Here is a 27670-nt window from a genome sequence, read left to right on the forward strand (position 1 = left end):
CTTGGTGAGAAGGAAGGAGGGAGGGAGGGAAGGAAGGAAAGAAGGAAAGGACAGAATAATGACATCACAAACGAACGATCTACTTGACTAGATTTTCAAGTGTTTTCACCATCTGGGCTCATTCCATTTCTCTTCTACTACTTCCAACCACAAAACTCCCATTCCAAATGGGTTGTTCTGTCCACAGACTCATGGGCATGTTGGACTTTTCCATTCCCCCACTCTCCACCTGCCCTCCCCTCACCCATCCCCCAGCCCTTCTCCACTCCTGTCACCCTTCAGGGTTCAGATGGAGCTCCGCCTCCGTCAACAGTTTTAGTGATGCCCCTGCTCTGAATGAACATCTTCAACTGTAAATGATAGGGTTGATCGTCTGCCCCACACAGGTGATCCTCTGTCTCACTTGGTCCTGTCTTGCATGGTTTGTGTCAGTTCATGTGTGTTATTCGCGCCTCCCTAACTAGAATACAGGCTTCCCAAGAGCTGCATCTTCCCCAGCGTGAGCCAGGAGATGAGCAAGGAATAGCTGCTCAGTGTACTCTTGCTGACTGCCAGATTATTTAGGGCTCCCTCACTCTTTTTGCCATTTTCAAGTAAACACAGATTGGAGACCAAAAACATACACACCCCACCATGTCTTCTTTCCATGCCTTTCTCTTCTGCTTCCCAGATTGGAGCAACTGGGTGGGCTCATTCAGTTTCTAAATTCATTGAGTTTCTGAATCTGCAGAGTCATGCACAAATTTTCAGATCACAGCAACCCCTCAGAGTCTATTAGTCCAGTAAGAATGCGCTAAAACCAGTAGACAACTTTGTTCCCCCAACTTTTTTTTTTTTAACAACAAATTACTTTTTTTAGGAACATATTTAGGAGGAGATGGGAACATGGGCTGGGCCTCAAATGATTTGGAGGACGAAGAAGGCCTCATATATGAGGGGTGCCATGGGATAAAGGAATAGCTGAGAGAGGGGGCATCACCTGGGCAAGAATTGGGACCCCAGCCACAGAGAATAGTTGTGACACAGCTAATGCCCTGGGTGGGCCAGCCCCCAAAGACTTGGATTCCAGCTGATCATCTCTGTGCCATCCTCGGGCAAGTCCCCTCACACTGAGAGCTGAGAACAGGTGGAGAAATGAGAAGCTAAGCAGGGGGTTTGGACTTGGCTGATGTGGTTCCAGATTCTCAAGCAAGGAACTGGCCTGGAAAAGGCAGTATTTAGGGCTCTGTTTTGTCATTAGCAAATATTTAGTTTTAGGCTGACTCCCTTTTGTCGCCCAACATGCTCTGACTCAACTCTCCCACCTTGGGCACACAGCATGCAAATGAATCACATCACTGCCTTGGCCAAACATAATTTGGGAAGTTAACCTGCTTAGAAACCCATAGAGTATGTTCTAAAATTAAACAAAAGAGTTTTTTTTGTTTTTTTTTGTTTTGTTTTTTTAAATATCCAGTCCATTCTTTATTTTTATTAGTGTGGATTTTGGAGTGTGGATAGTAATTGTCCATGAGAATAAAAAAATTACTTAATTGTGCATTGTATAAGATTCAAATAAAAGGACCACTTCTCAGGTCTGGTGCCTGCCTTGCAGATACATGCAAATATTTTATTAGCCACCATTTCCACCCGAGTTCCCTGAAGGATTGTAGGAAATCAGTGAACTGTTCTTGTGGTATACGCTAGTCGCTCGTAAATTGGAACTACCACACAGTGTGATCAGAATAAACAAATGGAAAGGGTAATAAGGCACACCAATAATCACTGGTGACCTCAGCAATTTTATTAACAAATTTATTTCCCTAATTGGGTAATGTATCTCAGTGCTTGACTCAAGGACATTGTTATAGGTTTCCATACTGCAGAAGAAGGAATTAATTAGAACTGTTTGTTCTTATTCCATATTTACACTTGTCCACCAGTCTTGTAAACATTGTCCCTGGTTTCCTCAGTCCTCCAGGTTCTTCTGACTCCCCAACCCACCCCCAAAGTAAATAAATAGAAAGCAGAGAGTAGAGCTGGACATCAGTGGTCCCTTTTTATGTGTGTTCACCCCCACTGCAAGCCGCGTCTCATGGTCAGAATGTGGCAGAAAGGGGAACTCCAAAGTCTGCTAAGAGATTCCTCATTTTAAGAGATTTTGGGGGAAAAAAAAGGAAAAAAAAAAGTCTGTAAAGGGACCCTCCTTTCCACAGGCAAAAATGGAGAATCTGGGGTCTTGCTTTGCCAGAGCTCATACCTGGGCTTGGCTTTGTCCACTTAGAAGCTGGGTGCAGAGCAGGTGAGATGGGCAGATCTGTTCTGCTTCATCCTGTCTCACCTAAAACTCCGCTTAGGAAGATAAGACGCATTCATGAGCTCTGCCTGCCCTTGGAGTGGGCAGTCCATACAAGGAGAAAAACCATGAGCTCATGAACTCACTCTTCAAGGCTGCTTCAAGTCAAGTTTTCTGCCTCACAGCTTGCGCAGACTGCAGCATGGCAATGAGTAAACATTTTTAGATGCAAATATTCCAGAATGTCACAGCAATGCTGGCCTCTAACTTGGGCTGCCCCCTCCAGTGTACTCCAGAAGGTGCCACTTTATCCTGGCTGTCCGTTCTCCGACGAGCAGCATTAGAGCATGATGCCAAGGGATGTGGAATCACCTCCAGAGCTGATTTGTTCAGCAGCTGTATATATAGTCTGCCATATATAGAGATGGTTTTTGAAGGTAGATAGGACTATTATGAAGACATCGAGGGTGTCTGGACTACCCTAGCAACCAACAGGTCCCTTTTTGAGATCTATAGCCCAGAAAAATCCAGATAAGCCCAGGAAGTTTCATTCTCCCTCTTGGATATCCTGCAGGATTCTGATGAGGTTTTCCAGGCCAAAAATATAGCCAGGGTCTGGTCCATCGTAGGTGGTGTGCTCATTCCAGGAGCCCTTGTATGTGGTATGAGCAAAGTCAATCATGCGGACGTCCACCTTGGTGAGACCACCAGGAGAGCTACCGTGGGCTGCCTGGGGAGCCTCGTGAGGATGCGGGCTGCCTGGGGCTCTTTCTGGCGGTTCCTGCCCATCATAGATGACGAGGAGAGAGCTGGAGTAGAAGCGGTATGAACTCTGGCTCCTAATGACGGAGAGGAGGGCCTGGAGCTGGTGCAGGATGGGCTCCAGGAGCTCCCTCCGGAGGTGGCTTCCATTATGTAGGAACTGATAGAGGGTTTGTCTGAACCCCTCCACTGAGAGTTTTCTTCCATAGTACTTGTCTTTGCAGAGAAAGTACTTCTTATCTGTTTGATAAACCTTACATTAAAAAGAAGAAAGAAAATGTGAAGATTGGAAACTTAAACAAATTGTATCTGGTATGGTTGCAGCATCATAAGCTAGGATAATATATGAACAGATTTTTAGGAGATGTAGGGCAAGAGTGACTGAAATGAGCAGAAGATGATCTTCCATCAAGTGCCAGGGTAGCTTTTACATTTTAAAATGCTTTCTGTGCAAGTCTTTAATAGTAATCCAAGGTCTAAAGATCCTTTACCCTACAGAGGTGACCCTCCACCCACGAGGAAAACGTTTGGATCTTCTTTCTTGTGAATTTCCAATGTCAACCTCCAAATCATGATTTAAGCCCTGGCTTCTGGCCCTCTTCAATTCAAATATTAGCAAACCCAAGCTAGAAAGCTTTAATAGGAATCTGAAATCACAGCCAATGGCCTTGGAAAGCCAACTAGATTAAAATTTCTCCAACAAAGTTTATAAAGTCCTTTCTCTGCAGATTCCAAGGCAACAGTAATACCTCTTGAAGTGGAGTGGGGTGAATTGTTTGAAGATAAAAAGACAGACTAGGTCAGGTATGGACAGAGTTTCTAGGCAGCCAGTGCAGTTGAGGGGAGCCTGGTGGAGGAGGGAGGTTCATGGCAGCTCTATGGGGCTGGTGGCTCCTCTCCTTGGCACCATCTCTCCTCCCCTCCCCGGTTGTGTCTTGGCCACCAGAAGGGAGCAGATGGAAGAGAGATGCTGATGGGGGACAGTATCTCTCCCATTTCATTCAGATGGCACAGGCAGCAGCTGAGGCTGAACCAATGCCAGCAGTGGGCATGGCCAGAGGGGGGGTGGCACCCCTCTGCCTGGCATACCTAGAAGGGGCAGCCTGTGCCTGGCCAAGACAGTTTCTCAGATCTTTCCTGCCTTCAGATTACATGATATGTTTATAGAAAACCAGTGTTGAAAAAAATAGGAAAGATATGATACACTTAGTGTTGCCTTTGGAGGGCTGCAGATTGGCTGCTAAATTAGCCATCATAAATACATGACAGGCATCACTTTCTAAATAAATCAGATCAATTTCAGAAGATTTGAGGTCCAGAGAGAGATTCCATTTACACCACAAATCATCACACTCCATTCTCTTGAGGACTACATTCCCGGCTTTCCAAAGGACATCTGTGCAACAAATTTATAGACTCAACTTCCAGCTTCAAGGGGTGGCGGTTTCAATTAAGGAAAGCTATAACGTTTACCGTCAAATCAGTGTCTGGTTTTGCTTTGAGTAGACAGACTATAAGAGGGAATGAGTAGAGGAAGTTTATTTTCTCCTGTTCTCCTGCAGCCCCTGCCATAAGCCACATCAGAGCCCCAAAAAGGAGGCGTGGAGTCTGAGTTACAGAAAATAACCGTTCCTTTGCAGGGTTAGCAGGTTATGACCTTCCCACTTTATTAACCAGAACTGGTAGCAAAAAGCAGCAGAAAACGTGGATTAAGAAGGGGAAATGGCTAATAGAAATTTAAAGAGCTGACTGCCATACAGCATCTAAGAAGGAGAGAATTCAGCTTTATCATTCAAGAGAAGGAGGACTCAGGAAGCCACGGGGTGCACCAAGAAGCCCTTTCTCTTAGTTCTTCCCCCAGCCCAGCCTCACACGCCGCCATCAAAGGTCTGCTCACAACATGAGCAGGAGCCACATGGCCGCTGTGGAAAGTTTCAGCTGCCAGAGATTGTGAGACCAAGTTCAAATGTGTTCAAGTTCAAATGTGTTGGTTTTTGACATCACTATTCTGAAGGGTGCTCTTGAAAAGATCCAGTGTGGGCCGGGCGCATGGCTCACGCCTGTAGTCCCAGCACTTTGGGAGGCCGAGGCGGGCAGATCACGAGGTCAGGAGATCGAGACCACGGTGAAACCCCGTCTCTACTGAAAACACAAAAAATTAGCCAGGCGTGGTGGCGGGTGCCTGTAGTCCCAGCTACTCCGGAGGCTGAGGCAGGAGAATGGCGTGAACCCGGGAGGCGGAGGTTGCAGTGAGCCGAGATTGTGCCACTGCACTTCAGCCTGGGTGACAGAGCAAGACTTCGTCTCAAAAAAAAAAAAAAAGAAAAAGAAAATTTCCAGTGTGTCATAGACCAGGGTACGCATTTCCTCGTTGGAAGACGGGCTCCTGGCCGCCTCTGTGGCTCCTCCAGAGTGAAGGGCTCTGCAGGGGGGCAGTGGCATCTGGATGGGAGACATCCTTGCCCCACCATGGACGTGCCGGGATGTCCCCCACCGTGGTGGGTCCCCTGCGACCTACCTGCATGCCGCAGATGCGCACACCCAGGCAGGCTGAGGTGCTCTGCGCACACTTCCTCATGTGGCGGGCCTTCTTTTCCTCCGACGCATCATCGCCGTGCTGCCGGGTCCCCATCTTCAGATCCAGGACGCAGGGATGCGTGTACTGTGACACTACGTTTTCCAGCAACAAGAACCCTAGTCACACTAAGTTAAGGAAGGCTCTGAGGACTTCAGAACTGCTGCTCCGCCAGAGGCCGTTTGCATGCCTCAGAAGCTGCCTGGAAATTCCCTATTCTGGGCACCATTCTTCACTCCCATTGCCTTCCTTACAGACAAGCTCATCCTTGCTATTAAGAATTCGAAGTATTAGCTTTGCAGGCTGCTTTAATAAGTCCATTTATTTAGGGGGAGTTTATGAGTATGTGAGCTTTTTTTTCCTTTTCCATTTTGCTCTGAGGTTGAAATTTAAATGCAAGCGTGAAATCCCTAGCAGGCCATGTCCAATTTACATTTTACGGCGGAAAATCATAAGGCTAAAACCTTCAGTCCTGCTGAATGGACCAATACCTTTTGGGGGAAGTGGGTTGATGTTAGCTTTGGAGATGAGTTGCAGGAATATTAATTTCAGTGGAGTAATTATCCTGCAAAAGCTTCTTAGGGATTATGATTGCAGATGTGTCTTGGTAAATACTATGAAACCAGCCACCCATTTGCAGGAAAGAGCACAGCAGTGGTGACGAAGGGGCATTTCAAACCTAAATTTTCTCCCTGAAAACTCTGTGGGGGAGGGGGACTTACCTCCTCCCATAGTCCACCCCATGGGCACTCCCCTAAGGGAGGAGCCACACTTCCCTCTCGCTGTGTGGGCCCCATGGGAAGACGCCTGCAGGGAGAATTTGGAGGGATGGAAGGGAGGTTGGGGCTGGGGGCCCATCCAGCTCTCTGAGCCCCCTGCTGCCCCTGCGCAACATGGCATTCGTCATTCCTGTCTAACCACAGACGCTCCCATCCCAACCCATCTTTACTGCCAAGTGGCAAAGACACAGCCAGGGCCCACCCAAGGCACTGCGCTCAGTGTAATTCCATCTGCCTTCCCCATACTGTCTAGCTGTTCTTTTGGAGGCACCTGATTTCTTCTAGGACCCGGGTTTGAGGGCTTGTGCCTTCCAGCTATCCCTCACATCTGTCTCTCCCTGCTACCCTCCATTGGCCCCGTGTTTGTGTGTGTTTCCTCTACCCACCTCTGCCCCTCTGTGTCTCTCTGTCGCCCCACCCTTGGGACCACGTGTGAGGGGGATGGCAAGGATACGATGCCGCTTGTTCTCTGGGTACTCGGAGCACAGGCGGGTCAGGTGGGCCTGGTGGCAGTGCAGGCCCCACGGGTTGAAGCTCTTCCTCTCAACCTGGTTTCCATTAGTGTCTTCCACCAGCGAGAAGGCTGGAGCGTTGAGGTGGGGCTCGGACCTCAGAAGAGCCTTGGCTGGGCTGCGGCGGAGTGGAGCACAGGACAGTCAGAGCAGAGGTCTGGGGAAGGGTGCCGCTGCCTGTGGCTGACTGGGCTCTCTGAGACGGGCTCTGACAGGGTGGTCCCAGCTGCTCTCCAGGGCAGCCCTCACCAGGCTGGGGCACCCTCCCTGCCCACCTCGGGTCCTGGGGCCAGATTTCACGACACTGCAGCCCTCAAGGGGCTTCTCCAAACCCTGGAGAACTTATTAGAACATGTTGCCCCCTTAGAGGGCTGAGGTGATTTAAACTCACTTGTAAGTGATCTGGATTATTAACGGCCTTACTATTGAGGCGACACACTAAGGGGGCAGTGGCCCTATCCGGAATCACAAGCCTGGAGTTGGACTCTGATAATCCAGCAGGCAGGCCGCCACCTCCCTGAGACCTCAGAAGGGCACAGGAGTGGGGTGGGGGCTGTGGGGAGCATGGACCATGGCCGGCCCTCTTCTCCTGCCCTCTTGGCATCTTGGCGTGGCCATCTGTGAAATGGAGATAATGCACCTGCTTCCTGACTCCAAGCCCAGAGGCTTAATGAGATCTGCAGCACTCCTTGGGAAGGGAGGTATTTTCATTGTATTAGCTCCCTTTTGTTTCCCATAAATGTTTTAAAAAGCCCCGGGGAGCCTTTTCACCTGAGAAAGGTCAGCTGACATTGTCAAAGGTTTTTGGTAGGGACCTCAGGCGCCTGAGCCTCCTGCATCTACAGGGACCCTCTGAGCACCACATTGACCTCCCTCCTGGCCCCTTCCAACTGCTAGGGAAAGAGATGATTTCTGAGAGCAATTAGCCACACTTTTCCTCTACATACACTATTCTAGGGTTTTTGTTTTGTGCACTTCCTCCCCAGAGACACTTTGTGGTCTCAGTGAAACAGATATTTAATTAAACAAATATGTACTGAATACCTACTCAGTAGACAACTCTGCCTGTGCATCAACTTCTGAGATAAAATGCATCGTAATCCTCCCTTCTAGGAGTGGCATAAAGAAAATCCATTCCTTTCTTTGGTCACATTGGTTATTCTAGACAGAGCATTCATCTGAATTTCTTTTTCTCAGCACCAGCCCTAATGGGGAGTGGTTGGCCTTGGGCACAGGTGGGAGCAGTGCCGGTCCCTGCCGAGGGACAGGGTTTCTGTCATCCTGCCCAGTGGCCTCACCTCTCCTTGGGTGAGCATGCCAGCTGGGCGTGCGGCCACTGGGCAAGGGCACAGGCGCTGCCACTGCTGCCGGTGGTCTGCTGGAGCGTCTGCCAGATGGCCACCGCCGCCGACTCTGTGGAGACCTTGAAGGGCTCCCGGCTCTCCTTCACTGGGTTGGCAACCAAGCTGAGATGGCCTGTGCTGTCTTTCCAGAGGTGCACTGTGACGGTGCCTGCAAACACACAGGGAAGGGGAGGGGAGGAGCCAGATGAGAGGGCCTCCACACGGACATGCAGGAGCGATGACACGTTGGGAATTTAGCTTAATGGCCCTGGTCCACCTCCCCCATTCCCCAGCTCCTCTCTCAAGGAAGAGCTATGGGACCGGCCTGGTTTTGCCTGAACCGATCCTGTCCCAGAATGAGCCCTGGAGCTTGGAGAAAATAGCCTTGGGCTGATCTTGGCACATCCCCTGCTTTATCGCACTTCCCTGCCCCTTTGCGCTTTAAACAAAGTCAACTCCGCACATTTTGTCCTCGCATTCCAGTTCCTCTGTGCACAGTCACACCTCCCAGTCATGCCACAGCCAACCCAGCTCTGCCTGACCTGGGGGCATTGGGGCTGGTCCTCTGCGAAGGGGCCTCCCATCTCAGAGTGCCAGTGAGGGAAGCTGGGCCCATCCCATCCCTCCCCCGTGCCCTCTGCGTCCTGATCACCCTTCTTCTCCCTCCCACGTGTCTTTATCGGACCTGCTTCTTCCAGGAAGCCTTCCTCTCACAGCCTTCCAGGGCTCAGGGCTCCCCTTCGTCCCTTCAATTGCCCTCCCCTGTCTGTCTGCCCTTGAGCTGATGGCTGGCCATTTCCTCCGGTTAGATGCATCTGCACATGAAGATTATTGGTGGAACATGGTTCTTTGATGAAACAAGCCTTGTGAGATTTCCCCAACTGTGGTACATCCTACCATCGGTGTTGGTCACTGAGGCACAAAAAAACACTGGTTGTGAAAGTGAAGAGTATCTGAAACGCCCGTACCCTACGTGCTAAGGGGCATCCTCCTGGGCATTGGCCGGGCTTGGGTAATTAGCTGTGGCAGGCACATTAGCAGCTCTGTAGCCACCCTTTAGCTTCCTATCTCTGGTGGTGGCAGAGCCCAGGCCTTCCTCCGTGGAGCTTGGCCTCCAGTGGTGCCTGGCCTCGCCAGAGTCTTGGTAGTAGCACAGGAGATGGCCACCCTTGTGGTTTTGGGAGAAGCGGAGGTGAGAATACATGTCATCTCTCCTGCAGCTGATGCGCTCATCCTCTCTGCGCCTGCCCTCACCAGCCCACTCTGCATCCCCTCTGTCCTGCTTTATGCTGAAGGAGTGACCTGATGGAGTATACCAGTGGCTCCCTTGCCCTCCAGTTTCCCAGTGGATTTGCCCAGTGGGGGGCGCTGGCAGGAGATGGGAGGGTGGGAGGAGAAAGGTTGGGCGTTTATTCCACTAGTTCCCACCCCTCTTCACCATGTTCATACCCTGCTGTGTTCCTCTGTGGCCCTCCTGGCCTGGGGTGGTGACAGCTTTCCAGTGTTGCTGGTCCCTGGGTCCTCCCAATCCCTGGTTGTTCCCCTGAATCCTGCATATATTTCTGCAAACAGTTCCTTTTTTTGTTCTTTTTTTTTTTTTTGTGAGACGGAATCTCGCTCTGTTGCCCAGGCTGGAGTGCAGTGGCGCAATCTCGGCTCACTGCAACCTCCGCCTCCCGGGTTCAAGCAATTCTCTTGCCTCAGCCTCCCGAGTAGCTGGGATTACAGGTGCTCGCCACTGCACCTGGCTAATTTTTGTATTTTTAGTAGAGATGGGGTTTCATCATCTTGGCCAGGCTGGTCTCAAACTCCTGACCTTGTGATCCACCCACCCTGGCCTCCCAAAGTGCTGGGATTACAGATGTGAGCCACCGCGCCCTGCCAAACAGTTCCTTTTTAAGGTTCTCTTCATTTAATCTCCTTTGAGTGTGCCTTTTGTTTTCTGCTGGGCCCTGACCGAAAGAGGGTAGGCCGCATGTTTTTATGTCCTTCAAGGTGTTTTATTTCTCCCCCCAGCCACGTGGTCACCTTCTCAGAGTAAGTGGCAATTTCTGCTGAGCCAGCCGTGAAGGCGGCTCCTCTCCGCTTGCATGCCTGCCGGGCCCTCCTGGGCTGGTCAGCGTGGACACTCATTTTCAGGGCTGCTCTATAATTTAGCAAGTCGCTCTCCAGAGCTGCCTGTGCCTAGCTCAGCGGTCTCCCTGGGCCAGTCCTGTCATCTCAGATTCCCAGTGCCCTAATTTTGCAGCCTGAGAGTGACATTCAGCTCTGCCCATCTCCTCACACCATCCCAGGCTCCCGTGTCCTGTGAAGTCGTCATGATGATAATGATAACGCTGCCCCTGAACCTGGCATTTTACCATTCGCCTGCCACTAGCGTTCACCCCTAGGCCAAGCCCACTGTTGCTGTCCTGCTTGTGAGACAGGGGCTGACAGCAGGTTGAGGAAGGAATCACAAAGCGTCATAGCCACCCTGTCTTCCACCTGCTGGGTGGCATGTTGCTGCTTTTCCCTTGCTACCGCTAAGTCACAGTACACCTGTAAGGGTGTCGACGGTGGGCACCGAGGCTCGGAGAGATGGGATAACCTGCTCAAGGTCACATGGTCGGTGTGGGGTGGAGCTCTGGGAGGGCCATGCCAGATGTGGGGATGGAGGAAGGGACAGGCTGTTTCAGAGGGTGTGGTGTTGTCACGCTGTTTACCCCAAGTTTGCATTAGGGACACTCCTGCTGTGTCCCCAGTCATGTTTGTTCTGGTCATTCTGTTCCATAGGAGAGAACAGAGAGGCTGTGATTCCTTCCCCTCAGGGAGGGTCGTCAGCGCTGAGGGCTGGGAGCCCAGGCTGCAAGGAGACAGAGTTTACATTTCCAGGCCTGTGTCTTGGGGAAGGAGGGTTGGAGTGCTTTGTTCTAGGGAGGAGAACTGACCTTTCAGAAACCAATGACTGTCCCGAGCCCATCCTTCCAGGGGCGAGAAGGGGAGAGAGCCACCAGCCTCGTGCAGTTCCCGGGGAACCCGGAGGCCTCCTAGCTGCCTGGGGAGCCTGGTGTGCCGGTCCTGTGCAGGGCCCTTTTGGGTCTTGGAAAATTCAAGCTGCCCTCCAGCACTCCCCTGGCCTTGCCACACATGAGGCTATGGTGACAGGCCTGCCAGAAACCACAGTCTTGGGAGCCCCAGGCCCAGGAGGTCTCCCTGGAGGGACAGGAAGCGTGACCTTCACCCGCTCCTCCAGGCTCCAGCATTTGTCTGATCTCATCAGTTCTGAGTGTCTGAGTAAATGGAGGAGAGCAGAGGTGCAAATAACCCAAAACCAATAAAATCCAAAAGTCATTTCCACTTCTCATATTGTCAGAGTTACACAGCCAGGCTCTGCATCTCTGCCTCTCTGTCTTTCTGCATGCCTCTGACGGGCTGTGTCTGTCTCCAGCTCTTGTCTGTCTTTCCCTGTCACACCCCTCTGTGGCTCAGCGCAGCCCTTCCCTCTGAAGTCGGGGACCCCAAGCAGATAGCCCCCTTACAAACAGTCTCCAGTTGCCTGCCCTTGGCAGAGCAGCATGCCAGTGGAATCCAGGCTCTTGATCTGTTCAAGAGCCATGCAAGCTCCAGCCTGGTCTCCAGCTTGCCCTGTGTGTCTGTGGGGACGAGGCCTTGGAGGCCCACGGGTTCCCAGAGCTCTCCTGACCAGGAGAGTGTGGGACCCAGCCAGAGTCTTCCTGCCTGCCCAGCCCTCCCCATGCATCTCGACCCGAGACCATGCCAGCTGGACAGACAAGAGAGCTTACTGCCACAACTGGCATGCCCAGAGCAGCTCAGCAATTTTGGTTTGGCCGAGTAGCCTCCTGAGCCTCCGTGAATATTCTATCATGTATTTATTTTTAAGTTTATGAGAGCATTTACTTGCTGCCGTCTGTAATATGAATCGGGTCAACCGTTAACCAACTGGACCTACGAGTATGTCCTCATTTCCCAGTGCTGGCCGGCAGCCTGGGAGGAGAGGGATGCAGCCCCAGGACCATCATGCCTGTGGAGCCCAGCAAAGGTCCCAGGCGAACTCTGACCCAAGAGGCTGCCCTCTGGAGTGGCATCCCTGCCCATCATCCTCCCTGATGCCATCGTGGTGCAGGGTGGCGAGAAGGGAGAACGTGCACTCTGTGGCATGTGGTGGCCACTTCAGAAATGGCCCCTCTCAGTGGGGGCTGTTCCTATAGGGAGGAAAAGGAGACCCTTGTCGTAGCCTTGTGGGGATTCAAGTGCCCCTGACCTGAGGTCCTAGCTGAATGACCCTGGGCAAGTCACGCCCCCTTCCTCCTTGGGCTAGATGACCCCTGAACACTGACACCCGAGTCCACCCCTTTAGTGACAGTGTAGCTGAGTGGAGCTGGCCCATGTGGCCAAGAGCCCACAGTCAGTAACCAGACCTCAGGGCTTGGAATCCGGGCTCTGCCTCTCAGTGTCCGTGTGGCCTCAGGCATGCCAGGTAACCTCTCTGTGCCTCAGCTTCCTCATCTATGACAGGGGCGGATAAAGGTCGCTGCCTCAGTGTGCTGCGAGGATTGTGTGAATTAGTGCACGGAAGCTGCTTATAGTTGTGTCAGGCACAGCAGACACGGAGGTTTAGCAGATGTGGCTTTGCTTAGCAGCAGCCTACACCACCCGAGAGCCCTTTCAGGGACTCTTCCCATCTACGACCAGACCTTGGCCACCTGTCCTCCTTCCCCTACCCCGGGCATCTGAGCACCTGAGTCCTGGTTCTGGGCCTTTTCCTAGAGTCTCCTTAAATATGCATATTTCATTAGTCAGTGCTTGGACAGTGGCCCTGTGTGAGTCGTGTTCTGGTCAGTGAGTGAATCAGCATTTCTGCTTCATCAAAACTTCAGCCCACGGGCTCTGTCTGCCCCTACCTGCAGGCAGAGTAGGTGGCCGGCTAGGTGGTTTCTGAAGGGTGTCATGGGGTGCCCTGACCCGGGTCCCTCCTGGCTTATATAGAAACATCATCTCCTGTGTGAAGCCTGAAGGCATATGCTGAGGCATCCCCTGTAGCTATGGATACATTTAGCTCTGACGCCTTGGCTCAAATTAATGTACTGAGTTAGCAGAGCCCCAAGGGGGCTGGCCCTGGGATGGGGTTGACCTGAAGGGGGAAGCAGGGCGGAGCAGAGGCCTAGACAGAGATCAGTGCTCAAGGGTGCTGAGAGTGGGGCCCTCCTACCCTCACTGGCTCAGGGCCATGTGCAGATGGGGAGCAGAGGAGGGGATGAGGACGGCCTCCTGAAGGCCAGGCCAGCCTCTCTGCCTCTCCCACTTAGCCTGCGGCTGCCCGGTATCCATCTCAGCCCCAGAGCTGTGTGGAGCAAGCGTGAAATGGTGCTGGCAGGAGGCCGCCCCACACACGATCCTGCCACTCCTCTGCTGGGCTAAGTTTAGTTGTGAAGGAACAGACATTAATTCCAGTGGGTGCTCTGACAAGATGGGAAGTGACCCCACAACCAGCCAGGCAACACCAGCCTGCGGGCCGGGAAGACCCCAGGGAGAGGGAGGCCCACACAGGCGGCCCATGGACCATCTTCCCCTGTCTCTCCGTGTGTGACGCTGATCGGTCTTGTCTTAGACTCTCAGGAGGTCCTGGCAGGCCGGCCTAAAGTCCAGGCATGTGTGAAACAGTGCTTGGAAGCAATGTTCAAGACTCCGGGCCCTGCTCCCCCTACCGGCGTTAGGTCTGGACCATGCTAGATAAGAATTCCTGGCCGGGTGCAGTGGCTCACGCCTGTAATCCCAACACTTTGGGAGGCTGAGGTGGGTGGATCGCCTGAGGTTGGGAGTTCGAGACCAGCCTGACCAGCATGGAGAAACCCCGTCTCTACTAAAAATACAAAAATTAGCCGGGCATGGTGGCGGGTGCCTGTAATCCCAGTTACTCCGGAGGCTGAGGCAGGAGAATCGCTTGAACCTGGGAGGCGGAGGTTGCAATGAGCCGAGATCGTGCCACTGCACTCCAGCCTGGGCAACAAGACCGAAACTCCGTCTCAAAAAAAAAAAGAGAATTCCTGACCCTCACCCCAAGACCCCAGGGGATTCTGATTCACAGGTCTGGCATGGGGTGTGGGGTCCTGTGCACCTTTGTGCACATACACACCGGATTCTAGTAAAGTTGGTTTCCCAGGCCAGATTGCACTTGAGAAACACCAGGCCCCATCCTTCCCAGTTATCTTAATCATTGAAATGCAAATGTGTTTTTGACTGACTTATTTGGATATTATTGTCACCTTCACCACCAATACTTTGACAACGAGGGCAGCAGCTTGCAGTCATGGGGTCTACCGTCATCTAAAGAGGTTACTTCTCTGAGCACTCACCTCACTGCTGGGGCCGACTGCCTGGCAGAGTGTGGCTGAGCCCTTTGAGCCTCACTTTCAGAAGGCTGGATGTGGACAAATCAGCCTGTCCTGGGGAGCCCGACCCCTGCCTGGAGGCCAGCAGGCAGCACCCTCCCCACCCACTTTCTTTCCCCAGAACCCACCTTGTGCTCAGATCCAAGACACATGCTGCCCCATGCAGAAGTTTCCCAGCTACACGCAAGCGGCAGCCTGTATCCCTGGCTTCGCCTCTTCCTGGGTGAGGGCAGGAGTTCTGGCTTCCCAAGCAAGCCACATCCCAGCATCCCCAAGCCCTGTCCCAGGCCTGAGGGTCCTGCCATCCTCCTTGGCTTTCAGAGGGAGGTTAAGGAGGCCCCATTTTGCCCTGTGTTTACAGCCAGCATGAGATGGCTGGCTATGGCACCCGGAAGGCACAGACCAGAATGCCGCCTTGGAGACTGGGTGGGACCAGGGTGTTGTTTTATTCTCTCCATCCCTCAAAGCCTGGTGGCTTGAGCTAATTTATAAGGAAACCAAACGGCATTACACTCTAGACCTGGAGGCTTGAAGAGTTCAGAGAAACTAGGACAGCAAAGGCCAGCCCCGCTGGGAGAGGGGCGCGTCTCCATGGTAACCCTTACACACACCCACAGCACAGGAGGATGTGGTGGGTGCATTGGATGAGCCGGCCCCCGTGTGGCAGCAACCAGACGTGGCCTGGCTGCCTAGACACTCACCTTTGTACTGTGGGGTGAACCGCTTCATGGCCAGCGGCAGGGATTCATAGAACCTCTGCTCCCGGGAGACGAGGGGCTTGCACACCGTATGCTCGTCATACTTCATCACGCTCATGTGCCCCCCGACCTGGTGCAGGAAGGGCTCCAGCTGCACGCCTGCCCTCATGTCCCCGGCATCTGCGCTGTTTTGCACAACCATGGTGGCACACGGTGGTGGTGGGGGGTCCCTGCACAGTCTGCTAGAGGAAGGTGTGAAGTAGAAGGGGCAGCTCCCAACAGCACACGGGGCTGTCAGCGGTCCTCAACTTTCTCCTTCTTGGCCTTTATTGCTGTCATAGTGCAGTTGTCCTCCTGTCTGTGGGTTCTCAGCGGGGTCCTCTGGAAAGCAGGGGAGGAAGGAGGAAGTTATATGAGGGAGGCGGTGGCTGGGGCAGGGCAGCGGTTGGAAGGGCCCACACAGCCTCGACCCCAGAACAGGTTCCTCACTGGTACCTTAAACGAGACTGTAAATATCCATCAATTACTTCTGGAATAATCTGTCATGAGAAACCAGTTACAGTGGTTGCCTCCATGGAGCAGGGATGAGAAGGAGACTTATTTATTTATTTAAGATGAGGTCTTGCTCTGTCGCCCAGGCTGGAGTGCAGTGGCATGATCTTGGCTCACTGCAGGCTTGACCTCCTGGGCTCAAATGATCCTCCCATCTCAGCCTTCAAGTAGCTGGGACTACAGGTGTGTGCCAGCATGCCCAACTAATTTTATAGTTTTGTAGAAACGGGGTCTCACCATGTTGCCTGGGCTGGTCTCAAACTCCGTGATCCACCCACCTTGGCCTCCCAAGTGCTAGGATTACGGGCGTGAGCCACTGTGCCCAGCCAGAGACTTTAAATAATGTTTTGTACTTTTTGAATTTAAATATTAAAATATTTTAAAAATTCAAGCAACACACTAAGCTTCTAGTGTGCAGAGACTGTATCTTAACTTCACCTGACACGTTGCCTGCCTTCATCTGGAACACTCATCCCAGGCCCAACAAGAAGCAAGCTGAGCCACTGCTGCTGGGGCTCTCACTGTTCTGCCGGGGGTTATGGGTACGGGAGTGCTTGCTTGCTTGCTTGCTTTATTTATTTATTTAGAGACAGAGTCTCACTCTGTTGCCCAGGCTGGAGTGCAGTGGTGTGATATTGGCTCACTGCAACTTTTGCCTCCCGGGTTCAAGTGATTCTCCTGCCTCAGGCTCCTGAGCAGCTGGGATTACAGGTGCCTGCCACCACATCCGGCTAATTTTTATATTTTTTAGTAGAGATGGGGTTTTGCCATGTTGGCCAGGCTGGTCTCGAACTCCTGACCTCAGGTGATCCGCCCTCATCGGCCTCCCAAAGTGCTAGGATTATAGGCGTGAGCCACCACGCCCAGCCAGGAGTGCTTTATTTTTGTACAGCATGGGTGTGCATCATTGATTTACATCATGACACCATGACATAATTGCTGTGGGACCTCAGACAAGTTACTGAACTTTTCTGGGCCTCAGTTTCTCCTTCTCCCTCTGTAGAACAGGATAATAATGATACCCACTTCATGGAGTTAGGGACATGGTTAAGATAAGGCCCATGGAAAGGACAGCCTGCACCCAGAGCAAAGCGTTCAGTAAATGTGATCATTATGTCTAGCATTATTGCCATGCTGGTCCTATTTTCCTCACAGCTCTGGGTTGTAGGACAGGCAGGCTACTTTGCAAATGAGGACAGTGAGGCCTACAGTACCATGCGCAGGGTTGCGGCTGGCCAGGAGAGTGGAAAGTAAAGCCGGGGCCTGCTCTTCTCTAGGCCTGGCCCCCTCCTCCCCTTCCCACTCCTCTTACCCTCCCTGAGGGTGGGCCTATGGGTCTCAGGCGAAAGCTGGGGCTCTGGGCTGGAAACACAGCCCCTAAAGACGTCCTGACTTTGTCTCAGGAGAGTGAGAAGGAGACATTGCAAGGGGAGGCTCTTCCTGCCCTGTTCGTCCTGTCCTGAGAGCACATTCCCACAGCGGTGCCCGTCACCACCGAGTTATTAATACTCTCTCCCTCTGCTGGACTCCTGGTCATGGTTGCCACCAGGCTGGGCAGTGCTGGGCATGATTAACGCTCTAATTGACCTTCAGTCCAGGCCACGAGCACAGCCAGCTGGATTCATGCACAGCAGTGCCCATCAATTTGTTCAGGCCTGTGGCTCAGAGAGGCTCCTGCCAGCGGCCCGGACCTCCAGCTCACTCGGGCATTGAAAACCTCAACACAGCCTGTTCATTCCCCAATACTGGGCCTCTTCCACATTGGCTACTGCCCTACAGGCCAGAAGTGCCTGTATAGGAGGGAGAAGGAGTGTGGCTTTTGGCTGGTACGTAGGATGTGGGGTGAGGCTTCTGTGGCTGGCTGCGTAGCTGGAGTGACTGGGTGAACCGGGGCTGCTGGGGTGGGATGATGGAGGCCTAATGGTGAGGGGGCTGAGCCTAAGACTCCAGCCTAGGCATTGCTCCATCTCTGCTCCAGTGTGGCACAGAGGTGAGCCCCATCTGGAAGCTGTTTCAGGACCTGAGAAAAGAAGTTGGTGACAGGTATCTGGACACAGAGGAAAATTGGCCCACAAAAAAAGCTGATAACTGCAGTTTGCTAACCCTTTGGTTATGGGACAGGATATGCCAGTTGCCTGTAAACCCAATCCTACTTGCAAATTTGGAGAAGGCAAGAAGGAGTAGAGCAGAGAAGCCAAGGCAGCCTGATGCCTCTCCTCTTGCTGGGCTTGCTGGCATGTCGGCCTTTGCCAGCTGACCTGTCCCCAGGCAGAGGCACTTTTGGTGACCACAGGGACAGCTAGTCTGTAAAGTTCATTTATAGCCACTCCTGGAAGAGGCAAGACTCCTGCCTCGCACACTTGTATCCCCAGGGCTGGCCCCGCACTAGCCAGGCCTGGCCTCAGCGGATGCCAGCCCAGCTCCACAACCGCGTCCCAGCCAAATCACACCTGGGCCTCGTGCTGCTGCACTGGGAAGTCCACGCCCCTCGTCTTTCCCCCGGCTCACATCCCCAAAGAGCTCTAAGGACGTGGATGTCACTGCGGCAAGGTGTGGCAAGGAAATAAGGGCAATAAATGGTTACATGCATACGGCGCTTGCTGTGGCCATGTTCTAGTGCTTTGTATAGAGTAACCCATTTAAGCCTTACAATCCATAATAACCCTATGAGGCAATTCGTGTTACCAGCCCCGTTTTACAGATGAGAAAACGGAGACACAGAGAGGTTAAGTAGCTTCCCTATCTGCACCTAGCTAGTATGGGAAGAGCAGGGATTTGAACCCAGGCATGGTAGCCCCAGAGTGTGCGCCCCAGCCACACTGCAGGGGGCTGAGGGTTGTTGTTTATATACTTTAAACTTCGGGAAATTGAGCCACAAGGAGGCCAGGACTTGGCCAAAGTCACCTATAAGTCCCTGGCAGTGCTGGGGCAGGTTTTCCTGTCTCCCAGGCCTGGTGTACCCCTGGCCTGTCCCCTGTCCCCCTTGATGACATTCAGTACATGTGCTAGGAGTGGGTGGGCTGGAGAGGGGAGCACATCTGTCTCCTACCTCTGCAGAAACCACCACAAGCGATCAGGCTGAAGGCCCACCTAGAGCAGGGGTTGGTATCGACCTTCCCCACAGCCTCCTGGCTGGGGGTATCAGTGAGACCCGAGAGGCGCTGTCATTCCCAGCAGGGAACTGGTTCCTGCTGCAACCTTCCCCTCTGATCTCAGATGTTCTCAGGAGCCCTGGCTATACCTCCTCAGAGAGCGCAGTGTGAGCAGGGAAGACCCCTGGGCCTTCAGCACAGTCTGTGGCACAGCAGTGAAAACTCCCTTGCCCCTGGACTTGGACGGATTGGCAGCGATTGTCTACCAGGTAGCCAGCCTGTGAAAAAGAAAAAACCTGGGCTTGGCAGCTAGGGAAACTGAGGCCCTTTCTCTTGGGGGTCAGCCTAGGATGTAGATTAGGTGACATCTGCAGGGCCTCCTGCTCCTGAGCTGTGTGGTCTGCAATTCTGACACAGGTTGGTGGGAAGGGGCAGAAGGAGGAGGGAGGAGCAGTGGCTTCTGCCCCCGGAGCTTCAGCTAGGGCTGGGCAGGGTGGGTTTCGCCGCTGCTCGGAAAGGCAATTTGTGGCTTCCCCTTGGCACTGATGCTGACCTCAGATTCCCAAGGAAGACTAGGGTTCTTTATCTGTTTCTCCCTTTGTGTGTGGCCTCCAGCTCTGTGGGATTGAGCTGGGGAAGGCCCCTGTTTTTCCCATTCCCCACGGGCAAGTCCCCGTTAAATCATTCAAGTTGGCAGGACCTTTCTCAGCCCACACCTTCCTTTTGCCGCATGCAGGCACTTCTGCTGTTGGCATGGGCCCTGCCTTTGACCAGCGCCCTGGGCCTGTTCTGTTTCCTAAGAGCCTTGGGCAAGAGTCAGAAGTCCAGGGTCTACTCCAGGCGCTCCTGGAGCTTGCTGAGGCCTGAGATGAACCGGGGAAGTGCTCTGAGGCTTGGCTTGTTGTCCTCTGCCACAGCCTTGTCATGATGCTCGGATGACAAAGTGCAGACACTCCTTTGTGGAGTCCTCCTTCCAAGCATTGCCACCACGCGGGGTCTGTCACTGCCTGCGTTATTCTCAGGACCGACTCCCATGAGTCAGCTTGGGTGCTGCATGGCAGGTGAGGCGCCTGCTGCCAAATATCCTTGGCTCTCTTTAGTGCTTTGAAGGGAGACAGTTGTCCCTGTCTTCAGCCCACATCTCCTCCCACATCCCTACAGCTCAGACCCCTTGCCCAGCATCCTTCCCTAGGGCTCCTTGGGGAGGCATAGGGGGAGTAAGAATGAGGCAGGGAAGAGGGTGAGATGCCTCTAGCCAGAAGAGCTCAACTTAAAGGCTGCCTAACCCCTGTCACCACCAGGAAGTGGACAGGATGGCCCCAGGTTTCTGTGTCCTCCTGCCCTGTCGTCGCATCACGTCCTGAATGAAGTAACGCTGGGCCTCACTCCAGGAGACTCCAGGGCTAATTTCTGCTGATGAGGCGTAGCCACCGAGCTGGTTGTTAAATGAGGCCCCAGGCTGTCTGTGCCAGTACAGACCCTGCTCCGCAGCCCCACAGGGCCTGAGTGACAGCCAGCCTGTGCTAGCCTGTGAGACACTCCCCAGTCAGAAAAGAGGGTCACTGACAGCAGGGCCGTGAGTGGGTTTGGCTTCCAGAGTGGAGACACATGACAATACCAGTGATTCTAAGACCCCAAGACCTCGCTGATGCCAGACACAATGACAGATGCCACCCATCAAGCCGAGGCGGATAAGGGCATCATAACTTGTCACAACCCGTCGGCACATTTTTATTTCCGGAGAGTCTTTGTATGTTATAACCGCTTTCCACATGCTAAATCTGAGTTCATTAACATTACGGAAGATGCATCTCTTTTAGGACTCACACTCCCATTTTAGGGAAGGTGGCAGACGAAACCACAAATCAAACTTGTAGGGGTTCAAAATAGGAATAGATTAGTCATGGACTATATCTTATCAAAGCCTGTTGGCTTCTTATATCCACAAACAGACTGGCTGACTGTGGCCATTGTCAGGGCTGTTCACAACATTCTGTTTTTCCCTGTGAGAATGTGGTATGATTGCAGCTGTGAAGGTAAGCGTGGCCCATGTGATTTGCTTTCGCCAGCATCACGTGGATGGGTGCCATGTGTTACTTCTGGGTGGGAACTTCAAGAGATGTTCCCCCCATTCTCTTTCCCTGGTCGTGGTGATCTTGGAAGCACATGCTGAGATGTGGCCTCTGTCAGCAGGGTCCCTAAGTGACTGTACATACTGGATATATAGCATTATGGAAATAATGCTTCACTCTATGAAGTCACTGAGATTTGGGGGTGGCTTGTTATGCAGCAGGACCTAGTCCATCCTGCCTGATGCACTAACTCACAGCCAGGCACCCAGTATGGAGCTCTTAAGTTGAAAGCAACTTCACTTCGCCTGGTGTGGTGGCTCACGCCTGTAATTCTAGCACTTTGGGAGGCCAAGGCGGGTGAATCACTTGAAGCCAGGAGTTCGAGACTAGCCTAAGCCAACATGGTGAAACCCCGTCTCTACTAAAAATATTTTAAAAAGTAGCCGGGTGTGGTGGCGCATGCCTGTAATCCCAGCTACTCGGGAGGCTGAGGCAGGGGAATTGCTTGAATCTAGGAGGTGGAGGTTGCAGTGAGCCAAGATCATGTCATTGCACTCCAGCTTGGGCAACAGAGCGTTCACAGTGGCTCACGCCTGTAATCCCAGCACTTTGGGAGGCCAAGGGGGGCCAAGGCGGGCCAAGGCGGGCCAAGGCGGGCACATCACCTGAGGTCAGGAGTTCGAGACCAGCCTGACCAACATGGAGAAACCCTGTCTCTACTAAAAATACAAAATTAGCAGGGCGTGGTGACACATGCCTGTAATCCCAGCTACTCGGGAGGCTGAGGCAGGAGAATTGCTTGAACCTGAGAGGCGGAGGTTGCTGTGAGCCGAGATCGTGCCATTGCACTCCAGCCTGGGCAACAACAGCAAAACTGCATCTCAAAAAACAAAAAACAAAAAACAAAAACAAACAAACAAAAAAACAAAGAAAGAAAGCAACTTCACTTGAGTCAGGTACTCAAATAGTTCATTGCACAAACATATCCTATATCATAGCCACTCCTAAGGGTCAACTCTGGACCCCTGGCTTTACAGTCACACCTCTGTTTCTCCAGATAGGAATTTTCAGATGGAGACACTGAGGGTCAGAATGGTTGCAGAGTTTTCCTGGGGTCCAGAGCTATCAGGCACCAATGCTGCCGTGATGAGTCTGTCTCACTCTAAAGTCGACGCCCATTCTGACCACATGCAGTCCCCTTGGACGGGGAGTGGCTGCTGAGTTGCTCTGGCTGTCTCTGGGAGTCTCAGAGACCCAGGACCAAGACCCAAGTCAGGCTCTTAGGGCCAGGGTGCTGTCTGGGGCCCTCTTTATGCTGTTTTCCTCAGTAACCTGTGTCAGGATAGGGAGCTTTCAGAAGCTGCACCTGACTAGGCAGCAAGAGCCGCACACCCAGGGGCAGCATGCTGCTGGTGGGCAGTGTCTAACAAAGTGCTTGGCAGTGTGGATTCTTAGGGCCCTGGGTGAGGGCTCCCACCTGGGGGCCTGCCAAGGCCTTACCCAAATCCTCCCCACCACAATCTGCAGAGCAGGAAAGTAATCCCCTAGAGGCGCGATAATTCCCAAATGTATGTGAATATGTTGGTAATTAACAAAATACAAATTCATTTAAAGGCATTATTGAATTCCTAGTAGTTTTTGTCATCATCTATTGTTCTCAATCAACAGATCCTAAAAGTATAATGAGTATTGCATAGGGACTGGTAGGGAAAAAACTATGTTGACAAATGGGTCCTGGAGAAGAGGTTAGGAGAGGTACTGCTCCTGGCTGAGATCAGGGTGGCTTGAGGGGTCTGGGAAGGAGTCCAGGAGGAGGGGAGATGTTGGCTCAGCCTTGGGGAGCTTGGGGAGGGCCTGCTTTGGGGAGTGTGTGTACAAGGAGCAATAGGGAAGGGCAAGGAGATGGTGGGAGGCGATGGCTGGAGGGGAGTGTTGTGTGGAGAAGGAGGATGTGGGAGTGCTTGGCTGGCCTTGCCAGTGCTGCAGCACCAGGGCGCCTGCAGAGGCAGCCGGCAGTGGAGGGGGACGGAGGGTGAGCCTAGCCTGGCCAGCCGGAGGAGATGCTGGCCTGGGCCCCAGCTCAGTGCAGGGAGGTGGTCCCCTGAGATCACCAAGGTGCTGAAGCCTTCGGGATCACATCCCGATAAATCTTAGGTGGTGGGGAGAGGGCTTTCTGGGTAGAAGATAATTAAGAAACAGCTTGTAGCAAAAGAAAACTGCAATATAAAATGTGGCAGGCGGCAAAGCAGCGTGGTTTATGGCCTGCCCTCTCACCTCTGAAGCTCTAACTTACATTTCACAGGCCTCTCAGAGCCAGAGGTTTGGTACAAGTACCATTCAATGTCTTTGTGATGCCCGAGGGAGCATTTTTTAATCTATTAGAGATGAGAGGACCCAAAAACCATTTAAAACCACTTAGGTTGTAATGGGCAGGAGAAATTTGGAGTTTCTCACATGGCTGAGGGGTTGTGCATCATCTGGGGCCATCCAGGTTGGAAGGCACAAGCTTATTTTCCAGGGGGAAAAATGGAGTTTTAAAATCCATTCTAAAAATGACTCAAGGGCTGTAGGATGGTGTGCCCTCTGTCCATATGGCTTCCTGGCTCGGTGGGATCAATACCTAGCGCTGGGGGACTTCACAAATCACTTTCCCAGCCATGGCTGAAATATGTGGCTTAGGAGAGCATCTCTTTCCTGGAGAAGGCTTGGTTTCTAGAATCACAGAGCAATACTTCATATTCCTCAGTCATAGAAACTTATTTCGGGGCTGATTTTATCCTTTGAGAGGGTTTTTTTTCTTCTTTTTTCTTAACATTTAAAATCTCCCAACATTTCTCCAGCTTGAGGACCAAATACGATTTTAATACAGCGATTATTAGTTTAGAAGCCCTTCAGCCACTGACAAATGTACTTAGCAGCACCAACAATATTCTGATCTTGCTGTCAATGTGGGAGACACATGGGGGAAAGATGACTCACAAAGTCGAGTGCCACTGGAAGCTGCTCTGGGGGAGGCAGAGGCTGCGAGGGCTTCTCCGTCTTGGCCCCCTAATACATCCTGACCCCTGGACACGCAGCTCCTCAGCTATGGTTAGCAACTGCTTTGACATCCCCTCCCAGGCATGCTTTTCTCCTCCGGACTTTGCCTCTTGGAGCTGCACCCAGGATTTTGGGTATTGCTAAACACCCAGACCTGCCTACACATTTCCCAGCCTCCAACACCCTGCCCCACACCTGCTGCCTTCCTCTAAGTAATATGATCAGCCACCACCTGTCTTGTGCAAGAGACCTATGAGCCACAGATGTAAGGTGTTGCCAGCGGTTAGCATGGCAGTTTTATGGTTGCAAGATGGAACAGCTCTTTAAGGTCAACACACAATAATGGGACGGAGTGTGTGTGCGTTCATGTGTTTGCATGTTTGTGTGAGTGTGTGTGAATGCTTGTGCGTGTGTGGGAGTGTGTGGCTGAGGGAGAATGCAGGCAAGGTTTTTCCCCACCAGAGGGCAGCAGCACACACGTTGAGGCCCCAAATGCCTGAGAGGGATTAAATGAAAACTAAAGCCAGCACCCACCTCCTCGCCCAGCGACCGGGGGACACATTCTTGGAACTGCCCTAGGTTTGCCTGGCTTTGCTCAGACCTGTCCCAGAGAGCCCCGACGGCAGCTGAAGTTCTGCCTCCACCAGGCAGGTGTTTTTGAACAGCTCAGAAGCCATCATTGAGGTTGGATTCTCCCCATAACATTCTATAACATCTCCTCTTGCCTTCCCCTCCTGCTGCTTAACCAGGGTCAGGGGCTGAGGGGGGAGGGGTGGGAATGGGCTGAGGGGGAGGGGTGGGAATGGGCTGAGGGGGGAGGGGTGGGAATGGGCTGAGGGGGAGGGGTGGGAATGGGCTGAGGGGGAGGGGGTGGGAATGGGCTGAGGGGGAGGGGTGGGAATGGGCTGAGGGGGAGGGGTGGGAATGGGCTGAGGGGGAGGGGGTGGGAATGGGCTGAGGGGGAGGGGTGGGAATGGGCTGAGGGGGAGGGGTGGGAATGGGCTGAGGGGGAGGGGGTGGGAATGGGCTGAGGGGGAGGGGTGGGAATGGGCTGAGGGGGAGGGGGTGGGAATGGGCTGAAGGGGAGGGGGTGGGAATGGGCTGAGAGGGAGGGGGTGGGAATGGGCTGGGGGTGGTGGGGCATTTGAGAGCCCATCTGGGTAGAGCAGGACGGAGTCTCCAGCGATCTCCACCCCATCTGTCTGTCCCACCCAGGCTGTGGCACCCTGGTGGGTGGGTGAGGCCTCTCAGCTGCCAGCTGGGCCTCCCAGCCCCGGATGAGTTGCAGTAACTAGTATTGAGGTAGCACACTGCAACTGCAGCCCGCGGGCCAGCACACGCTCCTACCCTGCGCCTCCCCAGCCAGTGCACAGGCTTTCTTCCCTGAAGGACCTGATGCTCATAAAGTTTATTGCTGTTCCCTGTGGCTGCTAGTGAACAAGAGAGCAACCATCCGGGTTTCTGCCTGGGAAGGATTTATTCAGTGCTCTGTGGAGGGCAGGAGAAAGCAGGAGATGCCGCTGGCCAGGGGGTGGGCTTGGCCTGGCCTGTGACCCCCGGAAGCAGCAGGGTGAGGACGGGGAGGGCTCCAGAGGCCACAGGAGCACTGAGGGGCAGGGATGCAGAGAAGTGGCCCAGGAGGGGACAGGAGACCTGGTTCTGCCTCAGGCTCCCTGAGCCTGCCTCTCTGGGCCTCAGCTTCCCTATCTGTACTGAGAGCTGTCTGACCCTGCCATGTTCTTACCCTCCTATGGGACAACCCCCCTTTGATTCAGCAAGGCAAAGTGGTGGGGAAAAATCACCATGGTGGGGGGTCGGGGGGTTGGCAGAGGCTCTTCCTAATTGAAAGAGATTTAAGAGACCTGCTTACCCAATGCCTTTTGACTGGATCCTCTTCTAACAAAACATTAACAGACATTTAGGGCCAGCTGGGGAAAGGAGAACGCAGACAGGATGCAGACGCTCATGGGTAGTTGTTCATTTGTTAGTGGACAGTGGGTTATGTGAGGACCTACTGAGGACTTTGTGGCAGGGGAGAGGCATGCTGTGATGTCAGAACACTCTAGCTGTAGTGTATTCGATGAAATAAACACGACAAAACTCGGGCCGCTGCTGAAATCAGGCGCAGGATGTACAAGTGTTCATGAGATCATTCCCTCTATTTGTATGCTTGAAGTTTTTCATAATAAAAGGTTAAAAAATAAATGGGTAGCTTTTAAAAAATGTAGAAGGCAGAGTCCCTCCCCATGGGATCAGAATTTCAGGGGAAGGGGCCCGGCATGGGGGGTTTAAGGCCCCCAAGGCAAGCTCAGTTCTCAGGTTCACTAGGGTGCCTAGAAGAGTCATGGGTGGGGGCCAAGACTCCACCACTGCCCAGGGCATCAGAGAGCACTGCTTGGTGGGGACATGCCTCCCACCCCCAGGACCGCCATCCCGTGCCACCACCACCCTGCACAAGGCCCCAGGCCCCCAGGCAGCTGCTGTAGACGCTGATGTCATCCAACCTTGTGCCGGCCTCCTGCCCCCTCCCGTGGAAAGCTGGGGCTGCTGGGCTAGGACATGCTGTTCCTGTGCCCAGGGGATGCTGCCCGCGTTTCTTGGACACCTGCCTCTGTTAAGGGTTAACGCAGCCCCCGGTACTTGCCCCTCCCCCCAGCTTCCTCTGTAGTCCCAGTCCACCCTGAAGTGAGAGGGCTGCAGGCACCCCGGAAGGGGAGGGGTGGAATTCCCCTGGGAGAAGGGAGAGGGATGAAAGAGGAACAGATGCCAGAATTCCTATACACTGAACTGTTCCAACGCCCTACCCCACCCCCGCCACACACAGATGGACAGACCTCCGTGAAGACGCTGGCACCTCCATGGGGCAGACTCCTCGCCAGCCCGGAATGGAGACGAGACCCCAGGGTATAGACAGGCCCTGTGGACACAAGACCCTCTCTCTCCTCAGTCAGGCCCCATCAAAGAGGCTGGCCCTGCCCATCCCTGCCTACAAGGCAGCACTCACCAGAGCTTCCTCTGAGATCGTGGGGAGTGTATGGAAGGCAGGGCCCAGGAGTCTTGTCTCTCAGTACCCACCATGTACAGGCATCAGGCAACGGCCCGTCCCAGCGTGGAGCATTCGCTGTTCACCAGAGCCCTGGTGTGCGAGGTCTGCCCGGGAGGGCCGGGTTGCCGTGGCCTGGGGAGGGAAGGGTCACCTGACCCTTTGGGGAAGGGCTGGTGGGGACTGGCATGTCCAGCTGTCAGCTGGGTTTTCTGTTGCTCTGGGGCAGGGCCAGTGGGGCTGGAAGGGAGGGGACAAAGAGGAAGAGAGAGACGAGGGGAGGAGGAAAGGAGGAGTGGTCTGAGGCAGGGGAGAGTTCAGCTCAGCTGCCCGCATAGATGTCAGGACCTGGGTACCAAGGGCCATCACCCCAAGGCCCTGGTTATTTTTTGATTCCTAATTCAAAAGAAAAGGGGTGAGTCTCGGGTTGGGGGGTTCATGCTTTCCCTTCTGCTGGGCTTCTTGCCCCATCCTCTCTGCAAGAACCTCACTGCAGCTTACCCCAAGCTGTGGCTGCCAGAGAGAAGGAAAGTCAGGCG

General features: G+C 53.3%; 1 protein-coding gene across 2 annotated transcripts; it reads right to left on the reverse strand.

The window, feature by feature from the left end:
- Positions 1-1763: 1763 nt before the first annotated feature.
- On the reverse strand, positions 1764-27348 carry IP6K3 (inositol hexakisphosphate kinase 3). Of its 2 annotated transcripts, none has more exon segments than NM_001131915.1 (6): positions 1764-3290; positions 5556-5731; positions 6846-7021; positions 8202-8415; positions 15337-15714; positions 27093-27345. In NM_001131915.1, coding segments are annotated over 5 exon segments (1233 nt in total). In that variant the 5' UTR covers positions 15536-15714; positions 27093-27345; the 3' UTR covers positions 1764-2822.
- Between the last annotated feature and the right edge of the window lie 322 nt (positions 27349-27670).

The sequence above is a fragment of the Pongo abelii genome, chromosome 5 (assembly GCF_028885655.2).
Source record: "Pongo abelii isolate AG06213 chromosome 5, NHGRI_mPonAbe1-v2.0_pri, whole genome shotgun sequence".
Lineage (NCBI taxonomy): Eukaryota > Metazoa > Chordata > Mammalia > Primates > Hominidae > Pongo > Pongo abelii.